This window comes from Scomber scombrus, chromosome 17 (assembly GCF_963691925.1).
Source record: "Scomber scombrus chromosome 17, fScoSco1.1, whole genome shotgun sequence".
NCBI lineage: Eukaryota > Metazoa > Chordata > Actinopteri > Scombriformes > Scombridae > Scomber > Scomber scombrus.
Window position 1 is genome coordinate 12,366,659 of NC_084986.1, and position 20,159 is coordinate 12,386,817.

Sequence of the window (20,159 nt, forward strand, 5' to 3'; positions counted from 1 at the left end):
AGTGCGTTACAGTAGTAAAAATACCTTTATCAACCTAAAAACTTATGTATGCTTATGGAGAGTATCCATGTCATGTTCTTGGCATATTCAGTCATGACATTAAAAAGGAAAATTCCAGTTTATTTGAACCTGATGTATTTCCCATATGTGTCCTGCTAACTTTGCTGCCTGCAGCTCCATTATTGAGATTCAGATTGAATTCAGACGAAAGTGGCCTTGCTTATAATGACAGTTACCGAGACAACATCCGTCAGCCTCCTACTGCTTTAGAAATAACCAGGACTTTTACAAGAATCGCTTTAAAAGTTTGTTTGTGAGTCAGAATGAAACTAAACACAGGAACTGGAAACTTGTAGGTTTGACTAAACTGGATTAATTAACATCTACAGCAGGTAACCTGCACAGAACATCTGTCACTACAAGTAGTTTTTGTTGTAATTACTAGTTCATTTAACTGATTCAACATGTTTAGGCCCTAAAAGTTATACACAAGTGGACACGTGCTATAAACTGCAGTTCCTCTCAAAGCAAGTAAGTGCTGGCTCAAAGGAAAAATACCATGAAAAATCTCAAAATGTTTCCCCATTTGTCTTTTTTTAGAAGTTAAGATGTCCTACCTTCTTCTTGTAATGTGTAGTTTGTGTGTTGAATGTTTAGATGCTGGTACATTCCTCACTCTTTAATAGCACTGCTAACAACAGTGTGTCTCATTGGCATGCAAGCTACATCACAAGACTGTTCACTTTGCCTCTCGATCCCCTGCTGCAGCTCGGCCTGCCAGCCACTGTCAATCAAACACAGACAGACACCCAAATTGCGGAGATGAAAAGGCGCATTACTGACATTTCACCAGACCTGTTTTTCTTTGTTTTGATAATAAAAGAACTATGGAAATTACACTCCGAAATACACTGATGTTACTTTTGATTAGAAAAAGATTGAGGAAATGTGATTTCAGCTGGACTTTAAGGCTTTAAGAGAAGCATATGAAACTGAGACTATGTAACTGAATAGCGGCTACAAGAGGCACTTACAGGATAATGGCAGATTGAATTTCCTTTCATTTCCCAAGATGAATTTGATTCAGTTGCTTTAAAACCATCAACACTGGGTAACCTGTTTTAGAACAGGTCAAAGGGGATCACAAGTGAGAATCTCTCCCAGTGATGGACAGTGTGTTTACTTCTTTCATTTTGTGATAATACCATTAAATGTTTATCTGGAAACTGTTAAAATGTATGTAGTGTAACAGTAGCACAGTAAAGAGGCAGCAAACCAGCCCATTAATCAGTCAGTTACAAAGCTGCAAATATTAGCCACTATAAACTACAGCTCATATCAGAGTGCACTGATTTGAACAAGGGTATGTTTTCATTGCCTCTGAATTTTCCTTTTCATTTGTGAGTAGAAGAAGGTGTTTTTTTCTTCCTTTAAAATTGGCACAGTCTGGCTTTTAATGCTTGTAACATTATATAACGTCTAAGCTTGAGGGTGATTACTTCTTAATCCTCACTCACAGACAGCGAGCATTATAACTTTGTATTCAAACCTTCCACACCTCACCACTCTGGTGTAGACATTGCACTATAATATCAGACCAGAGTGTTCGGCTTCACCGTTCCCGCATTTTAAAAGAAGTATTGTTGTTGACGAAAACACAAGCTTTTTGATGATGAGAAGTGTGAGGTATACATCCCCTTGCTGTCTCTCACTCCCACACACACACACACACACACACACACACACACTGTCGCTCTTTGTCTCTCACAGACAGCCCAGTGATCCACAAAACATTGTGACAGCCTAGTTCCACTCATACTGACAGCCCACAGCACACACACACACACCAACACATACATAAACACACAGTGACACCAACACACAGAGCTATTAGTGCAACTACTTGACAGTGGGACTTGGGGAGTCCCCTTCTATCTGTGTCACTGTATATATTCATATGGGTGCATTTCTATGTGCTTTTGTGTACTTGGATGTATACATTAACTCTGCGGGCTCCATGGTAACAGTGATCATTAGTGAGGGGCTATCCTCATTTTGTATGATGAATTCTCTTATTTTCCTAAGTAAATTACAGTTTAATATACATGACCCCCAGCTCAAACTGTTCCTGATGTACAAAGAAAGATGGTCTGTTGATGCTTGGTACAAACCTAAATTAAGAACATATTATCTGATGAAAAAACAACTACAATGTGGAGCCTTATGTGAAGCAGAAGATATCTGTGTGCTCAGTCACGTTCAGTTACATAACCATTAGCTATAGAAACAGGCAGCTTTACCACTGTGCAATGTGATTTAGATAAGACTGAAGACAAAGTCCATTTGGTGCTTTATTGTTCATTACTCAGTGATTGAAGGACTGCACTGTGATGTACAATGTCCTTAATATCTGATGAATTTCTCTGGATTAATGGTTATAAGAAACTTGAGCTGGGTTTCAGGAAGAAAGAAACTTTTGTGTAGCTGAATTTATATGTAGAGCTTGGTACTTATTTGTAATGTAATGTAAGTTTTGTTCTTGTATGTGTTGTGTGTTGTCTATTTGTATGTGAATGACACAATAACTAACTAACTAGCCATCCATGTACATGCGGCTATTGGTGAGACAAGTTTGCATACATCAGTTTTGGCGGATAAAAAGATTTAAAAGGGCTCATTCATATTACAGCACCTCACTGCAGATCAACCACATTGCCTTTTTTCTTTAACATAGCTGTTTTGAAATTGTTTTTGTTTTTTTCCTAAAATGTATAAAGTACACACATGAAAGAAGATTGGTCCAATATTAAGCCATTATGGTGCAACATCAAACAGTTGCAGTTAACAGTGACCTACATAACAGACCCCATCAAAAGCTACTACTACTGCCTTTAATCTAAATAGGTCTGATTATACTTAAAGGAGACCTATTGTGCTTTTCCTTATTTTCAGTAACACTGTCTGAAACATCTCACTGTGGCTGATTCTGCTTAGCCATTTAAAAACGTTTGATAAGAAGCAGTAAAGCAGGAAATGTTGGGTTTGCATCAAGGGTAATTTAACATGACTCTGATACAGTTGCCCCTCCGCAGGCTTCTGGAAAGTTAGTCAATCAGAACAGAGTGGGCTCATAAAGGGGGGGCTTAAAGAGACAGGAGTTAAAACTGCCTATTAATACCCAGAGGCCAGTATAAGATAAATGAGTATTTTAATCAGTGAATAACTCAAAGCTACTGAAGTGGAGTCCCACAATAAAACTATAGAGCTGGAAATGAGCATAAGATCAACTTTAAACACCCTGTGAAATCAGCAACCCATCCCTCTTACTTCCAAAATTCCACCGAGGTCTTTTCTTTCTGCATGCCTCCTTAAATGTAGCCGTTTCAATGATTCAATTGTACTGCAAACATAGATTTTTCAATCTCGCTCAGACATCTGTCATTAGGGAACAGGAGGCAACACTGCATTTGCTATTATGGCTGCCAATCGATATTGGCTCACCACAGTCAGCACTTGTTGCATCTAAAGTCCCTGTGTGCTCAGCTGTTTTTGCAACAACACTGGATTAAAAGCTGTGTGACAATTCATTCTCACAAACGGTTTTATCTGTGGACATATAAAAGTGAGACATTTCAGGAAATGATCCTCCATGAACCTGTTTTCTTTTAGAGACAAATTGTCTATTGACCTTTGCAGGTGTCTGGTAATTGCTAGACCCCTGAAGCCCACAGATACTGCTTATCTGGCTGCATCCCAAGTGAAGTCCCCACTGCCTGATAATTGATCTAGTTCTGCAACATACTTCATCTGATGATTGTTTCACAATAGAGACTGAATATATATGCTCCTCACCAATCTTTAAAAAGAAGTCTGTTTTCTCCATGCTCCAGTACTACACATCAGTTAGTTCCTGGTCCCACTGCATCTTTGCATCTCAACAGTTACAGCTGATATTTTACTATGGTGCCAAGTTTTGAATGGACCGACAGAGTGACGATAATGTTGTAACTGGGCAGTAATGTAAAGAATGGAAAGTAAGTTTAATTGTTTTACATAGAACTGCTCAAAAAATGACCTAGAAGTCTCAACACCAGCATTTACATCTTTGTTAACTGGTATGAAAAATACCAATTAAACCCATACTTGCCTTATGTATACCCTTATGACCATTCAAAGCACATGCTAACATTCATCCATTCAAACAAACACACTTCATACATTGATGGCAGAGGCTGCCAAGCAAGATGCATACCTGCTCATCAGGAGGAGTTTCTAATGATCATTCACACACACACACACACACACACACACACACACACACACACACACACACACACACACACACACACACACACACACACACACACACACACACACACACACACACACACACACACACACACACACACACACACACACACACACACACACACACACACACACACACACACACAGAGCAAAGCTTTCGAAAGCAATTTGGGGTTCAGTATCTTGCCCAAGGACACTTTGACATGCAGACAGGAGGAGCCAGGGATGAAATCGCACATACTGCAAAGCTGTCCCATGCTCCCCAGAGATGAAAAATAAAGTAAATAAATAGAAACTGTAGCAATTTATTACCCACTAAAATGAGCCACTGCCAGCAAATGTTGCCCAAATTACACACCTATGGACAGCACCTAGCTGGAGAAACTCATTTTAGTGTGTGTGGGCAGACAGCTCCCTCCGGTGGCTCAATGACAGCCTGACAGTCAGATACACACAGACAGTACACACACAGTATGTCTCTGTTTGTGTGTGTGTGTGTGTGTGTGTGTACTAACCAAGCTGTAGTGAAGTCTCTGTATGGTAATATCCGTCTTGTTGCTTCTTTTTCAACATGGAACAAAGATCCACCCGCTCCACTGTTTGGTCTCCAAAAAATCTAAAGCATTTCAATGAGAAAAAAAAAAAAAAAGACATTGTGTAATTGACATACAGTATGCATACATTTTCACTCTAAAAACTACAAAAATACAGCCATCACAAAATGTAGCATTACTGTACAAATTGTGTATTGAACAATTTCGAGGCACAGCTGAGTCAGATGATATCAAGTCTTTGCCAAGAGACAGATTTAGATTTTCTACCTCTGGGAAACTAAGTCAAATCAGATGTAGTTCTTCATATCTTTCTTACTGGCCTAAAGCCTTGATTACAACAACAGTTTACATTTTTCTAAGTGAAAACTAAGCACCTACCTGTTTGTATAGCTGGAGTAAAGGGCTGGGTCCACGCGCTTTATACCCTGAGAGAGACAAAGGACAAATACTGTTTATATCAAGTTTAGTCCACTTTTTAGGACATGCACATTCATTCTCGACAAGCACAAACAGAAATATAAATACATGGGGGAAGAACAAGAGTGCCGTCCGGCAGGCGCCAGACAGTATAAGATGTCATCAGGTGTCAAAGGAAAACAAGGTGCTGTCCTTCCTGTCTGTCTGTCTGTCTGTCCTTCTGACCACTGCTCGTCTGTGCTTATCTTTTTCTCCTTCCGCCTCCTCCTAACTCTTCTTTCTTTATCAATTTCACACCCAATACATCCCAGCACCAGGCTCCTTTCTTCCTGTCTCTTTCCCTTTCCCCCAATCCATCACAATATAATTATTGTCTCTGTACCTGATTTTATAAACTATACATTGAACTTTATATTTAATTGTATAGTTTATAAATCTCACTATTGGAAGACACATTTAGCAGCCCCTGAGAAGAAAGTGAGGGGAATGAAAAAGGACGACTGGATACAGAAGTACACCACTGCAGCTGTTTGGCAGTTCTGTAAAAGCGCACTAATTCGAGTTTTGCATTAAAACTGTCTTGGCAAAAGGATGAAAATGTTTTGACCTTGGCTATTAAAACTGAAATGTTGTGCCAGTGCAGTCTGTAAAACCAGTTAAATTAAATCACTTAAATATGTCGGTAAGAAATATATTGAAAACACACATAAGTATGCAAACATATTGTGCATCTCTACACAATACATATGGTTCTTTTTTTTGATCACCTACTTCTATCAAGGGGGTGTGCGTGTGTGTGTGTGCGTGTGTGTGTGTGTGTGTGTGTGTGTGTGTGTGTGTGTGTGTGTGTGTGTGTGTGTGTGTATATTTGCACACCTGAGATCTTAGTTTTGATGCTCTGGATAACTTCATAATGGTGAGGTGGGGTTCAAACCCACGATTGTCTCCTTGCATTAGACCCTGCTCCTCAAAGCGGCTGCGCAACAACTCTGCAAAAAACACACACACACAAAGTTTAAGTTTCATTTTACCCGGTGTGACCACACGAGCCAACCACACAGAACACCATCAAAATACATATAAATATTATAAACTGCAAAGCAGACCACCCGAAAGTATTCTGTATATTTCTTCCCACTGAATCATCTCAACTCCTGTTCAGATTTCTGTAAAAAAAAAAAAAAACATACCCACAACATAACAAAAGACATAGATAGTGCAGACGCAGATGGCTGTGGATGCCAATGTATGTCAGGGGACAGAAAAAAACCTTTTTAGCCCATGAATCATTTGACCACTCAGATAAAGACAGATTCATGAACAAGGGCACAAACACATAAGCAACCTGCAAGGGCAGACACACACGCACACACGCACACACGCACGCACACACGCACGCACACACACCAACTGATGAGGTTTAGAGGGAAACCACAGAGGTATTTTTAGAGGAGGATCGGGGAGAGAAAGGTTAGTATATAATCAATAAAAGTGGTGGAGAGAGCACACAAGAGGACAGGAGAGTCTGACTTCCTGTTATTTGCTATTGTGCTCTTCCAGAAATAACCACAATATGGACGCTCTTCACTGTAATCTTTTCTTGACGTCATTTTATTTTTCATGTCAGAAACATGAATTTTAAAAATGAGACTCGGCACATATCTTTTGAATGCTCTTTGTAGAAACGATAACTTGTTTAAATTGTCTGGCTCCATGCCCTGCAACAACAGCTGTTCCATCCCAGGATCTAAATCTACACAGTGTATTATTGTCCTGATACTAGCATTTTTGTTGTGGTACTAACATAAAATTATGAATTCTTATTGGGACATGGCAATATATTGACATTATATCAATAGCGTGACATGAGACTAGATATTGTGTCATATTTTGGATATTGTAATAGGGTATAAGTGTTGTCTTTTCCTTGTTTTAAAGGCTTTTATACTCAAATATATTATTGTTCCTTACTTTAAAACATTTCCTGTCAAAAAACACATACTTTGGTATAATAAAAAAGTCAAATTAATCATAGTACTGGCATTTGTTGTGCAAAGTAAGGTAGTGCATATGGCAATCTTAAAATAATATCACATTTACATAAATTGAAGCAATGGTTTTGAAGTTTTATCCATCAGTAATGTCCCTTCTCTTTTCTTTTTTTTTTTAATTCATGTTTTTTTTCCAAGCGGTGCATTTATCACAGCAAGCCATCTAAATGTATTTGCGCTAGAACAATGATATTAAGAAATGGTGTGATTATCCATGGAATAGATAATGACATACTGAAGGCTAATTTTTCATGAAGAAGAGTCCCAGTGTTGTCATCATATACATATATGAAACAGTGAATGGCCAAAGAAAACGTCTCTGTTACGATGCTGTTTTATACAACCTTTTTGCCTGTTTCAATCATATATGTACAAGTGTGTTTCAATTATTTCATGGATATAACAAAAACCTGACTAACACACAGTAACCTTCCAGGGTGTTTGACACTTTGATCAGTAGCCTTTCATTAACAGCTCAGTCAGAAACATTCTCAAACTTTACAGAAATCCTGTTGTTTGATTGATTTGTTTAATTTTATTTTTGTCATTTAAAGCCTAACTACTGTCAGGGATTACTGTCAAGATTAAATGAGTTCTTGAAAAAAAACATATAGATCAACAAAAAAACGTTTTCAATCTTTTTGGAGAATGTTTAAGCTTGGCCATCACTCATTTTCCAAATGCGGCATTTATTGAGCTGTATCTAAAACATGCTGCTTCTTATATTGTATATTTTGACAATTGAATATGTATTTATGAACATCAGCACCTCTCCCAGAGCTAGAAACCAAACAAAACACACAAAAAAGTCCCCAAATTCCTGTTGTGTGCTGTGTGTGAACACAAACCCATCGCTGCATGTTTTAGATTTAGCTGATGTGAGTGAAAATGGACAGCATTAAGCAAATGTGAGTTCATTTATTCTGTGTGTGTGTACGTGTGTGTGTGTGTGTGTGTGTGTGTGTGTGTGTGTGTGTGTGTGTGTGTGTGTGTGTGTTAGTGTTGCAAGTGCAATGGAGCGAGAATCCTCTTAGAAATGTTGGCTTAACGTTGTTGCCAAAGGCACAACACAAAAACATACACGCAAATGCTTCTGCTACACCCCCAATACATGTACACAGATGCAAAGGGACCACATCTGAGAAAATTAATATAGAAATATCACACAAGCATCTTAATACACAGATGCACACGCACTCATGCTCCAGTAAATGGAACAGAAATGAAAGAAAGAACATGAAAGGAGCACGATTACCATATGATTTAACCAAATCCACTTATGCTTGTTAAAGAAATAGGATGTGGTTACACTGAATGCCAGATAAAGAAGTTGGTGGACTGTTCAAAAATTACAGCTTACATACATTTGCACAGTTAACATGCTTACAGTGTTTTATTTTCAATTAAAGTCTCAACCTCGGCCCAAGCCTAGTTTAGCCAAATTTTCACCACTAAGTGTTTATATCTAAAATCCCTCTAGTCTTACCTGTTCCTTAGGTCACTCCAGGACAAAATACTGGATTAGATGACTTATGAACTTTGAATGTGTCTGAGAGTTAATTTTCCAATAACAACCCCCCAGAAAAATACTCAGCAATCACCTACAGCTGCCTAATCTGTGACTTCCTACAGCAAAGCCCCCAAGACAACAAGCATCCATCCAATTAAAAGTGATCTTAACAAAGACAGCAAATCCTCCAACCAGCTAAAAGTCTCCTCAGCTGACCCCCAAGTTCAGACCTACCTCCTCACAGATTCAGAAAGACAGGTACTGTGTATCATATTAACATCCTCTAATATCATTTATCTTCTAATAATGTCACGAAAGTACTTATAAAACTACATGATAAATTCATAATTCAATCCATACAGTGACAGATGAACGATAGAAGAAAACAAGATGAGGAGTGTGGAAAGCTAAATGGTGTTACTGACCTGCCACGCTGTCCAGTGTGTGTCTATGTTGTCCAGGGACCAGGCCAACAAACACGATCTCCTTCCTGAAATGACTGATCCCTGAGAAGGGCAGCACCAGATCCTGCCCCCCCAGCAGCTTATCCAATGACGGCTCGACTTGGGCCAGCACGGCCGCTGCCCTAAAAGGGAATATACACATGAATATGCACAACACACACTGACAAACACACACAAGCGCGCCAATTCACAACTTAATCCTCTCTCTGCCTCCCTCTCATATTACATAACGACAGAATATAGTGATTACTATGACACAATCTTCTACTTGGTGTAGATTAAGCATTAGTGTCATCGCATAAAATGGCTCGCACTTCCAGAGCTCTATGTCTTATTGAGCTGTGTCAGTGAAATATGAAAAGTCACTTTCTGATGAAATGAAGGAGCAATTTTGACATGTAATTTTTCTGCACAAAAGTAGGCACTTAATGTTGTTCATATTTCTTACAGTTTAGCTAAAGAATGAACAAGTTTATACTGACTGACCTATCGAAATCAGGCATTTTTATTCTCATTCTGATTATTTGGGGAAATAATAAGATGAGGAGGAATGCACTACCAAAAAAATCCATCCTCCCTTTAAAAAAACAGTGTCTTTAAGAATTATTATTGGAACCAAAACCTGAGAAACGTATAGACCTATCTTCCAGTTTTCCTGGAAGTGCTGAGAGGAAGAGATAAGACAGAAGCTGTATATAACGTGACATGCTGGTAATTAGTCACTGCAGAGCACTGCATCCCTGTCTTCAAGCGCTAACTTTAGCCTTTATTCACTACTGCAACAAACAGAAGCAACAGAACTTTGATTAGCTGTCTAACTGGTGAAGTTGTCACAATGCAAAGCATGACGGAGAATGAAGGAGGTAACATGAGAAAAATGTTATGGTGGCATAAACAAATATGAGTGATGCGCCGTTTGATTTAATGGCAGTATTTATGATGTCACCTTTGTGTTGTATTTTGGCATCAATACACTGTATACAGGCTGCGGTCGTTTGTATGTTTGTGTATATGTGAACACGTGCATCCACTCACAGGTCAACTTGCTCCTGATTGGCGAGATGAGTGACTAATAGCGTGATGTGGAGAGTTGGGACAGGGATCATGGCTTTGGTCAATTGGGGTTCCTGCTGAAGTATCGCCTCTTGGACCTCAGACACAGCTGAGCTGATCTGTCATTGGACACAATCATCATCAGCAGCGGTGAGTTACTACAATGAGGGAGATGCTGTCAGGTGCAGTAAATGTTGGTTCAGTCTCATCTTTCACCTCTCCTTTCAATAACTAGCTCAGTATGGATGAGAGGAGGAAAGGAGGTGAGGGGGGGGGGATCAAAAGGAGACGGTTGGGGCAGCATCTGCACTTTAACAGATAAAGCATCAATAGATGATAACCATAGTAAATCAATGTCCACTCAGAGGAGCTATTTGGTCAATAAGCATTAACATTTCAGAGTCATTAGCTGTTAATTGAATCTTTAACTATTTTTCCGTAAGAGACTTCTAGTAAAGATTGTGCTACACTGACCATGTCCAAGTGTCAGACACTGAACTCATCAACAGTCTGGAGAGAATATATTCAAGTCCCAATGTGTGCCTTCATCTTCTCTATTACTGTAAACCCTAGAGGAGACAACAAGGTCGACACCCATCTGTGTCTGCATTACACAATAACAGAAAGTGGTGGCAATATAAAAAAACAATGATTTTTTTATTAGCATCACAAAAAAAGTATTCCCTTTATAGTAAATGGCATGATCAGAAATGATCCTCTCCTTGTGTTTAAATATGTAATATCATGGTTTCTGTATAGCTTTTACTACAAATAATAATCAATTTACTTTGCAGCAACTTTCCATGCAGCCATTGATTTCCATTTCATTTACCACAGTATAAAGTGAATGTCCAGTCAGCTTTATGTATTTTTTTCCCAAAATTGCATAATTGCAAAGTAATAAAGTACAACTGAAACTCCTGATTCTGTTACATTTTGAGACCTCTGAGATTACTTCTGTAGAGCGCTGCGTTCACAAGCTTTGCTGTTGGAATATCAAACAATAAGCTAACATGAATGTCATGAAAATAAATATGATTGTGAATTTGGTAGCAACTAATGATCAGATTGCTGCTGACAAAAGTGTGAGCTTGACGATTTCAAAAAAATCTGAAATCAGATATCAGTGGTATGATTTGGTTAATGGTGAGCAATAAAAGTATCTCTAATTTGTAGTAAATGGAGTAAAAATTGGAAAAAAAATAAACTGCAGCATGCGCCCATAAGTACACTATTAATGAATAGAACAATAATTCCTTACCTGTGTGTTAGTGATAGGGATGGAGACAAAGTAGTTGGGACGTTTGCTCTCTTTCATTTTTTTCTTCTTGTCTGCACCTTCCTCACTGTCCACTTGCCCTCCACTGTCACCTCTCTTCCTCTTTCTCTTCTTCTGGGTTGATTCTTGGCTGGAGACTGGAGAGAAAGGGGTATATTAAATATGAAATAATAATAAAATATTAAATTAACAATAACTATAACAATAATATTAAATTAATGACAAATCCAGCTAAAACAGAATTCACATGAATTGACCTTGATACTACAAAGTATTCATGGCTATGGCTGTTTTATTGTGCAAAAAACATTGTTCCGTTTTCCCCGTCTCTCTGAAAATACATTTGTAGCCTCAAGCTGCTCAACTGGACAGATTTACTGCACACTCCTTGAGCATATGACAGTAAATATTATAGGCAGCTGGCCAATCTATCAGCTACTAGGTTGACACACAACTTTGTCAGTCAGTAAATCAGAACTTCAAGTCTTTAGCCTTCAACTGGTTAAAAAAAACATGTAATTCAAAGTTTCAAGACAGAGTAGTAAGAAGGACATACATCCAAGTTCCTTCCATGCAGTTGGGCTGGTCAGAGCAAATGGAAGCTCCGACATTAAACTGTCTGAAGTTTCAGCTGATTTGAGTTTTTTCTTCATCAGCTTTCTCTTTTCCCTCCTCGTCTTCCTCTTAGTCTTTTTTTCACTTGATCCTGTGGGTTTTGAACACAAGACTTTAAAATAAAGATTAAACAAACACACGAACACAAATATAAGCACTTATACATGTGAGATGGACATTATTCAGTTCCACAGTAAACCTTCTTCTGCACAGCTCAGAGGACAATCCCATATAATACTGAATGTCATGTTCACCAAACAGGGAGACAAATACAAAGGCAGTGTGCTGCATATTTAGTGCAGTGTTCTATGGACCCCTGTGAGCTGTGTCCTTAATAAAGTCTTAATTTTATTGCCCTCAAAGAAAGACACGCTATGCCATGCTTTAAAAAAAATTTTGGACTTCAGTATCTCTGGTTGTATTAAGCCACTGTTGGAAAAGTTGCACATCAATAAACAGCACTGCTTTATAGTCATCAAAGTAACTGGTTTCCAGGTTTTTAATTGGCTGCATTAGAAACATTCACATGTGCTTGTTTATTAATTAATCAAATGGTTTTCCAGAAAATGTACTATGTTTCAATACAAATAAATATCTCGATGTACATTTATATCTAGCATGGCAGGGGATTTTATCCAAACCCTCCATCCCTTGTAGCAATGATGGGAAAAACTGTGTGACTGCAGACTGCATGTATGATGTTGAATTTGTAATATTAAACACTGCAGTAACTGTGATTTGAATAATTTTAGGTTACAGATATAACTGCTATTTGTTAGGTGTATGAATACATTATTTAAGCAAAAACTTAAAGTTGTCATTGCAAGTATTGGCAAAGAGAGTATAATACCATTTTCATTTGATTTTCACCATGCTGAGTGGGTGCATTTAAAATCCTCTGCTGTTCATCATGATGTTGGAACACCTGCCACTTTGTTCATGCACACATTTTTAATTGTGTCTCCTTCCATCTGTTGCAAAGTGGTTCTGCCTCAGCTGCGTTTTCAAAGTGTACCCAATCGTTTGAGTTCAGCGACTACTTTACAACAGTTTCGATAAACCCAGTTATTATTTCAGACAATGAGTCCAATTCACCTGACAGTGTGGAGGCTCCAGTGTCAGTCACCTCTTGTTGGACCTCCATGCTGGCTGCACCCACCAGGTCTGGAGTCACCATCATCATCTTCCGTAACTCCTCAACGTCTACACCCCTCTCCTGTCCTACAGCATCTTCATGACCACCACCGCCCTCATCATCATCATCATCATTTGTTGAAACAGCAGTAGTCTCTTTGCCATAGGAGATACTGGCAGGCTGCATGTCATACACGGTTACTTGATGCAGACAGGACAGTGCTACAGCCTAAACAAGACAAGAATGATACAACCAGAGCACAACCATCACCATATTATATTTTTGTAAAATATGTTAGATAAGATATCATGAGAGTTTCTTGTTTTTTCATTACAAGACTTTTCGGTTATTACCTTGAGACTGCTCCGGTGTGCAGATGGATTAAGCGCGTTTATGTGTCTATGACAGTAACTTAAATAAATATGAATGTGATTCAGCCTGGGAACTGATCGGTCATTACCGGCAAAAATCTTCTGGAAACAAACACTTCTTGAACACGTCGACCTGAGGCTCAGCAGGACGCGGCCGAGGAGCATGACACAAGTGTGACCAAAGTTTTACTGACGTATGGTTGACGTTAAAAGCTAGCTAACGTCACTTAAAAGGACACTACGGCTAATTATAGCTCATCTAGCAAGAACATATTAGCCTTCAACTACTTTCAGGACAGTTACGGATGTAAAACCTGAAGACTTTGCTACCTTGTCGTTGACACCTGTTGAAATGAATCAATCAGCCATGCTGCCAAACATCTGCTCCGCTAAGTTAGCTAACTGTTAGCAAACTAGCTGCTAATTTTCTAAACTAACGGAGATTTAAATATTGATAACTTGTCATTGTCTAATGGTTGAATAAACTAATCGGTGGCATTCTTTTTCAATAAAAAAGTACAAAGAAAAAGCTGAAAACAACATTTATTTCCACGCTCATCTTTGGATTACCGCCTGACCGGAAGTAGCGTCTGTTTGTAAACAATGTTGCACTTCCGGTTGAGGTTTTCAGCGCAAAAGCTTTCTCTTTTCAAAGTACAAGTACATGGCACTTGACCGTACATATTCAAACATATTGATAATTATACATGTAATAATACATAAAATATGTTGTTATAATAAATATGTTAGAGTTCCCCACTATAAATATTTACTTACATACATTTAAAATATACAATATTGTTTGTATTGTAATTGTTTTATTGTTTGTATGTCAAAAGACTCTTTTATGTACTGTAATTTAGACCCAGGCTGTTTAAGAATTATTGGTGTGCTAAAATACTGGACTACAAAAGTGCATTTGCACATTGTGTGTGGTGAAGTTCTCTTGATTTGTTTATTTAGCAGAGTTCATTGTTGAGTGATTAACAATAAACGTAAATCAAAGTGAATTTTGACACACTGTTTCCTTATGTAGATACATGAATATGGTTCATATCTTTTGGTTGTATACAGTATGTGATGCAATTCTGTTAAAAAAATTATATAAAAGACTAAACAAACATAGACACCATGATTACACTCATGCATTAAGTTTACTCAAAGCATCCCTTTTATTCATTATCACATCTTATACACATTCCAAGACTAAAATCTAATTTAAAAATTTAAGTAGCTAAGGCTAAAATACTCATAAATGCTTCAGAGCAACACAAAAACAAAAAACCTTACTACTATTAGTCATCCTCATTAATTTAGTGGTCATTGATCAAGACAAAAGGTAAGGTAAATATCAGCTACTTTAGGGCTGTTTTCTTAAAGAAAATCTTCTCCACTCTGTCCAGTAAAAGTTTTATACAAGGTGCTGACTGGTTGCATGAAGAAAGGCCAAGACTCATAAAACTATATGAGTTAACATTACAAAATCAACATAAGAAAATGTGTGGAGATCTACCTGTTTAGGAAATGTACTATATAAACAAAGTTTACTTGCCTTGCCTATAAATCAATCAGTTTTGTTGCTTTACATAATATTTTTTAAATTCTTGCTATTTACAGATCATAGATTATTTTACTTGCGATAACTGTAATGATAACACCATTACCACAAGCAGCATTGCGGATTCTACTTAATTCGACTTAAATGGCATTTTGAAACTAGGTATCCAAGTGTAATAGTTGTTGCCAACACCACCACGAGTTGAAGGATCATTCCAACCACCACCATGCATTGCAGAAGCAGTCACACCAGCGGCACCTCTAACAGCCAAAGCCTTTCCACTGATGTCCTTCCTTTCCTGAATGCTGTACTCAAGTAATTTGTTCTTTATCATTAAGGCAGCCTCATTGTTCTGATGACAATTCAGTAATCCATGGATGGTATCATGGAAGAAAGTGTTGACAGCCAGCACAATGTTGGGGTATTCAGGCCATGTTTTCGTAGGAACTGTGTTCTTAGCATCACGTGAGTGGTGCATCAACACCAGAATGACAGGTTCATCACCTATGAACACCAAAAGAGAAGAAGAAATATAACAGAGTTCAGAAGAACACGCTCAATGATGGACATTTTTTTGAACTGAAATTGTAAGATTCAGTGTGAAGTGCATTCTCTGACCCTGTTGTTTAGACTCTGAGAGCAAAAGATGTACAAATGTTTATATTTAAAATATCATCTCTTTTGCAGATACATTAACATGTTGATAAAACTGATTTAGAAAGTCAGGTAAAATCTTGTAAGGACACAGAATGAAAACAAGTATAAGCAGTTTCCACTCCAATAAGAACTGGCTCAAAAAACGTTTCCTTACCTTTAATGTCAGACATGGCTGCGTCCACGTCTGATCCAACACGTGAACAGATTGTACAGAAGACAATTATGACCTTGCAGTCCTCTTTGTTTTCAATAAGAAGAAACTTATCTTGATCCTCTACTTTGTGCAGCAACTGTGTGTGGGCACCAAAGGTTTTACCACTGATGACCTCCCGGTACATCACTTTGGACACAGAAGTATAAACTGTTGTGCAAATGACACAGAGTTACATACTGACAATAATTCAGAGTACCTGACAGTAAAGTAATGTAAATTTTCAGAAATGATTTTTGCTATGCAGTTTCTAAAAAAAATAAATAATAAGCTTTTTAAAAAATGTTTTAAAAAGAAAAAAGAGCATTAATGTGTAATAATCAAACACTCACCTTTCTAATGGTCCTTTGTTAAGTGTGTTTTACCCTTTTAATAGCCAGAGATAGATATATTTCTATTTACATACAATCATTTATTTAATCAACCAAATCATACTGTCACTTTAAAGGATGGAAGGTATTTCAGTATCAAAAAGCTGTGTGTTTAAATGTTTCTGTCGACAAACAGAATATTTATATATTTATATATAGCTGTCAGACCTTACTAGTGCAAAAACTTAATTTAATTTAAGTTAAAATGCAATCTAAAACTGAATACTACTCACTGCATATTATCAGAGCAGATTTAGTCACTAAAAGAAGGATATTAATGGGGCTTCTGTTGGAAGTATTAAATATACATGAACAAATTTCATATTTCATTATGAAAAAGAAAAATAGATTTACCTTGTGCTCCTTGTGGATTAGTTTGGCCATTATAGGACATTTGACTATATCCTTGTGAGTTATGTGTGCCTGTAAAATATCCCATCACATAAAAAGACATGAATAAACACTGCAAATGTGACCTGGAATTTGAGTAATAATACAATCTTAAATCAAGATTTAAAGAATGCAAGACTTACTTTGGGCTCCTTGTTGATTAGTTTGGTCATAAAGCATCATTTGACCATGTCCTTGTGAGGTATGTGTGCCTGCGAAATGCCGTGTCAAATAAAATGACATGATGCAATTGCTGTTGCCTTATAGTAGTAAAAAGCAAATGAGACCTGAAATTTGAGTAAAAATATCATCTTAAAGCAGATTTAAAGAGTGTAATGCTTACCTTGGGCTTGTTGTGGAATGCCCTCAGTTTGGCCACTACAGGGCACCACAGGACCACTCCTACCTGGGGCCATTGTGTCTGCCAAGGAGCCTGTCACATAAGATAGAATACTGCATTAACTTATTCCAAATCTTTAAAACCAGATAAAAACTATATGAAGGACACTAATAAACACTTCAAATCAGCTTTGATCAATATGATTTAGTACTGCTAAGCCTAAAGCTGTCTGACTGAGTTGCCATTTTGCCTGTGATAATAATGAGGATTTCTAAGTATTAAAGTTATCATGATATTAAAATAAAACAGAAAAGGCATTTTAACCATTTTTGGCGAATTCCTCCAGTAAACCGATATGAGCATCAAGGAAGGTCTGGACAGTATTCATTTGGGTCTTCATCTCCTTCAGGATATGGAGGTAATCAACCAGGATCCCATTGTTAGTAAGAGCAGCTGGAGGGAGAGTATCAGCTAGAGTTTGAATTTGGACAACTGAATAAAGTACAACTGATTCAACATGATAAAAACAAATAGCAGTCAAATATGAAAGTGAAATAAGACTGTACATACCCCTGAAAGAGTCATCAGGGATGAAATCTTTCACTTCTCTTATGAGCACATTGATGTCCTTCTAAAATAAACCATTTATGGAATAACCTTGTTCAATTTTTACATGATACTGATACCAGTTTTTTCATGTTAATCACAATAGTATTACAACAGTAATTGGCAAATAAGTACAGTTCTGACTCTTTTCATGTCATGATTTCTTGATACATTCTTGATCTTTCAGTCTACATCTCACTCTAATACAATTTACACATCAACTTGTTTCTGTAGCTCACCTGTTGGTGTATTATTTCATAGATTTTCTTCCTCAGTTTGAGTTTCTCAATTCGAGGAAACAGCTCATGCAAGTCTTCTCGTGTCAGGGACCGGATCTCAGAGTCAGTACGGAAACCTGCTTCTGCAAGTACGGCACAGGTGTGGTGTGAAAGCAAGAACCTGGAACATCCTGGCTGATTATAAACTTCAAACAGGTGCTGGACCAAAGACACAACGTATAAAAAGAAAGATGAAGGTCCGCACACTGTAGCTCCCTTTAATTGAATAAGACATACACCATTCCATCATTCAATTAGATTGGATTGGTGGATGTCTCATTAAATTGCATCTGAGAGAGGCAAAGTGTGCAGACCTTCATCTTTATAGGCTATGGTGATGATACAGAAAAAATATATATAATTCAGTTAATCACATGAACATTTTCTAGCAGCGAGACAGGTTGTGTCCAGAAAAGACCCTCACTGTCTGTGCTGTAAAATCAACCTACAGAAGGGGTGTTCCTGTGTTATGTACACTATGAGTCAATCACACTTACTCTCCAGTGCTGAGGCTGCAACTGGGTCAAAGCGCTTTATTTCCTTCAGTAAAACTGACATGATTCACCTGAAGAAAAACACACAAAAATAGAGAAAGGCAGATAAGGATCGCATGGATTTCTATCTTTTCTCTTTTAATCATTTAATACAGTATTAATACCGTACTCATAAAATCCTGATACGATTTCCTTGTGTAAACAAGCTTCGTCCGAAAGAAAAGAAGGTGAGAGGAAGGAGAAATACAGACCTTTAAACCTTTCGACCTGATTGATTATTGACGATGATCAATCGTTACAACAGGTTCTCGATTTCTCGACTCAGCTGTTTTTCAAACAGATAAAATAAAATTTACGAGTAGATGATACGTCCGCAAATGCAAAACAACTCACCGTTTGCAGTGAATAGAAAGTGAAAGTTTAGGAAAAGGGTTGTTTCCTTAAGCTGTGACGCAATGACGCTTGAAACGGAGGGGGGCGCACAGATGACGGCCACGAGACAAAATAAAATGGTGATGTATAATGGCACTGACATTATCATTGTTCTTTATTTACGATATGGATTGTAAAGTGTGTTACTGTAAAGCTTTATTTTATTCAGGAAATCTTATTTTAATCTAATTTTGCATGAGAGACATGTCAACAAGTTACACAGTCAGGATCACAATGAAAAGGACCATGCACATCACAATCACAAACCAATTATCATACACACTCACATAACTTAAAAACAATCACTGTCATGGTTCTGTCTCAGTCTGGCTCCGTGTCCCTCAACCAGTCCACCAGACACCCATTTTTCTCCCGTTTGTTGAACTGTACTGAGAAGTCAAACTTGCAGCAATTTAAAGGCTACACCAGGCTGTTCATTCCACATGTCTTCTCTATTTACAGCCAGGGCATTTCACTGAGATTCTTATTCAAAAACTGAATGATGTATGTTAAATGTCTGGACTCTTCTCCTCAATACATTATGAAAAAAGTCAACATCTGTTGCTGTAGATTTGAATAATTTGCATTTACAGCCTCTGTGTGACATCAAGACATTGAGAGTTTGCAGGTTTTGGGCATACTTGTGTATTTAAGTTCATTATAGATGGGTTAATTGGATATAAGAAGATGTGTTTGTGGGTTTTTGGTTTTCTGTTTGCCTTGTGTTTTGTTCCTGTCTCCCCAGCCTGCTGTTCCCTCCACACCTACCCATCAGTCTTGTTATATTAGCCCTGCACTGCTACCCATGTCTTCCCCAGACTATCAGCTCCTTTCCTGCTCTCCTGTTCCTCTTGCACCTTTTCCCCTTGTCAGTTTAGTTTATATTTAGGTCCTGGTTTTCAGTTTAGTGTTGTTAGATCCTTTGTTCTGTTAGCTCTGCTTTCTGCTCTGCCTGCAATCTCCTGCATTTGGATGCATCTGCTCCGCTCCACCTAACAGTCGCAAACAATATAAAGAATAGCAATTAGAAAAACGTTAAAGTCCCTCAAAGGAACAAGTGTCTCT

General features: G+C 37.8%; 2 protein-coding genes across 3 annotated transcripts in view; both read right to left on the reverse strand.

Annotated features, from left to right (window-relative positions):
• The window catches only part of LOC133997810 (A-kinase anchor protein 7-like), a 43,839-nt gene extending 29,516 nt beyond the window's left edge, over nt 1–14,323 (reverse strand). For both annotated transcript variants that reach the window (XM_062437522.1, XM_062437521.1), the window contains exons 1-9: nt 13,740–14,323; nt 13,347–13,614; nt 12,193–12,342; nt 11,619–11,773; nt 10,340–10,476; nt 9,266–9,426; nt 6,156–6,268; nt 5,241–5,287; nt 4,824–4,924 (exon numbers count right to left, since the gene is read on the reverse strand). In XM_062437522.1, coding sequence (XP_062293506.1) covers nt 4,824–4,924; nt 5,241–5,287; nt 6,156–6,268; nt 9,266–9,426; nt 10,340–10,476; nt 11,619–11,773; nt 12,193–12,342; nt 13,347–13,614; nt 13,740–13,922 — 1,315 coding nt within the window. In that variant the 5' untranslated portion in view covers nt 13,923–14,323. The remainder of the gene's footprint in view (nt 1–4,823; nt 4,925–5,240; nt 5,288–6,155; nt 6,269–9,265; nt 9,427–10,339; nt 10,477–11,618; nt 11,774–12,192; nt 12,343–13,346; nt 13,615–13,739) is intronic.
• A 494-nt stretch (nt 14,324–14,817) lies between these two features.
• LOC133997619 (uncharacterized) lies at nt 14,818–19,046 on the reverse strand. The gene is made up of 10 exons (XM_062437283.1): nt 18,914–19,046; nt 18,666–18,733; nt 18,130–18,251; nt 17,855–17,915; nt 17,609–17,737; nt 17,288–17,377; nt 17,088–17,156; nt 16,909–16,977; nt 16,127–16,333; nt 14,818–15,819 (listed from the first exon to the last, which is right to left on the reverse strand). The coding sequence occupies exons 2-10, from the start codon at nt 18,724–18,726 to the stop codon at nt 15,446–15,448; spliced, it is 1,182 nt and encodes a 393-aa protein (XP_062293267.1). The 5' UTR covers nt 18,727–18,733; nt 18,914–19,046; the 3' UTR covers nt 14,818–15,445.
• Nucleotides 19,047–20,159: the final 1,113 nt, after the last annotated feature.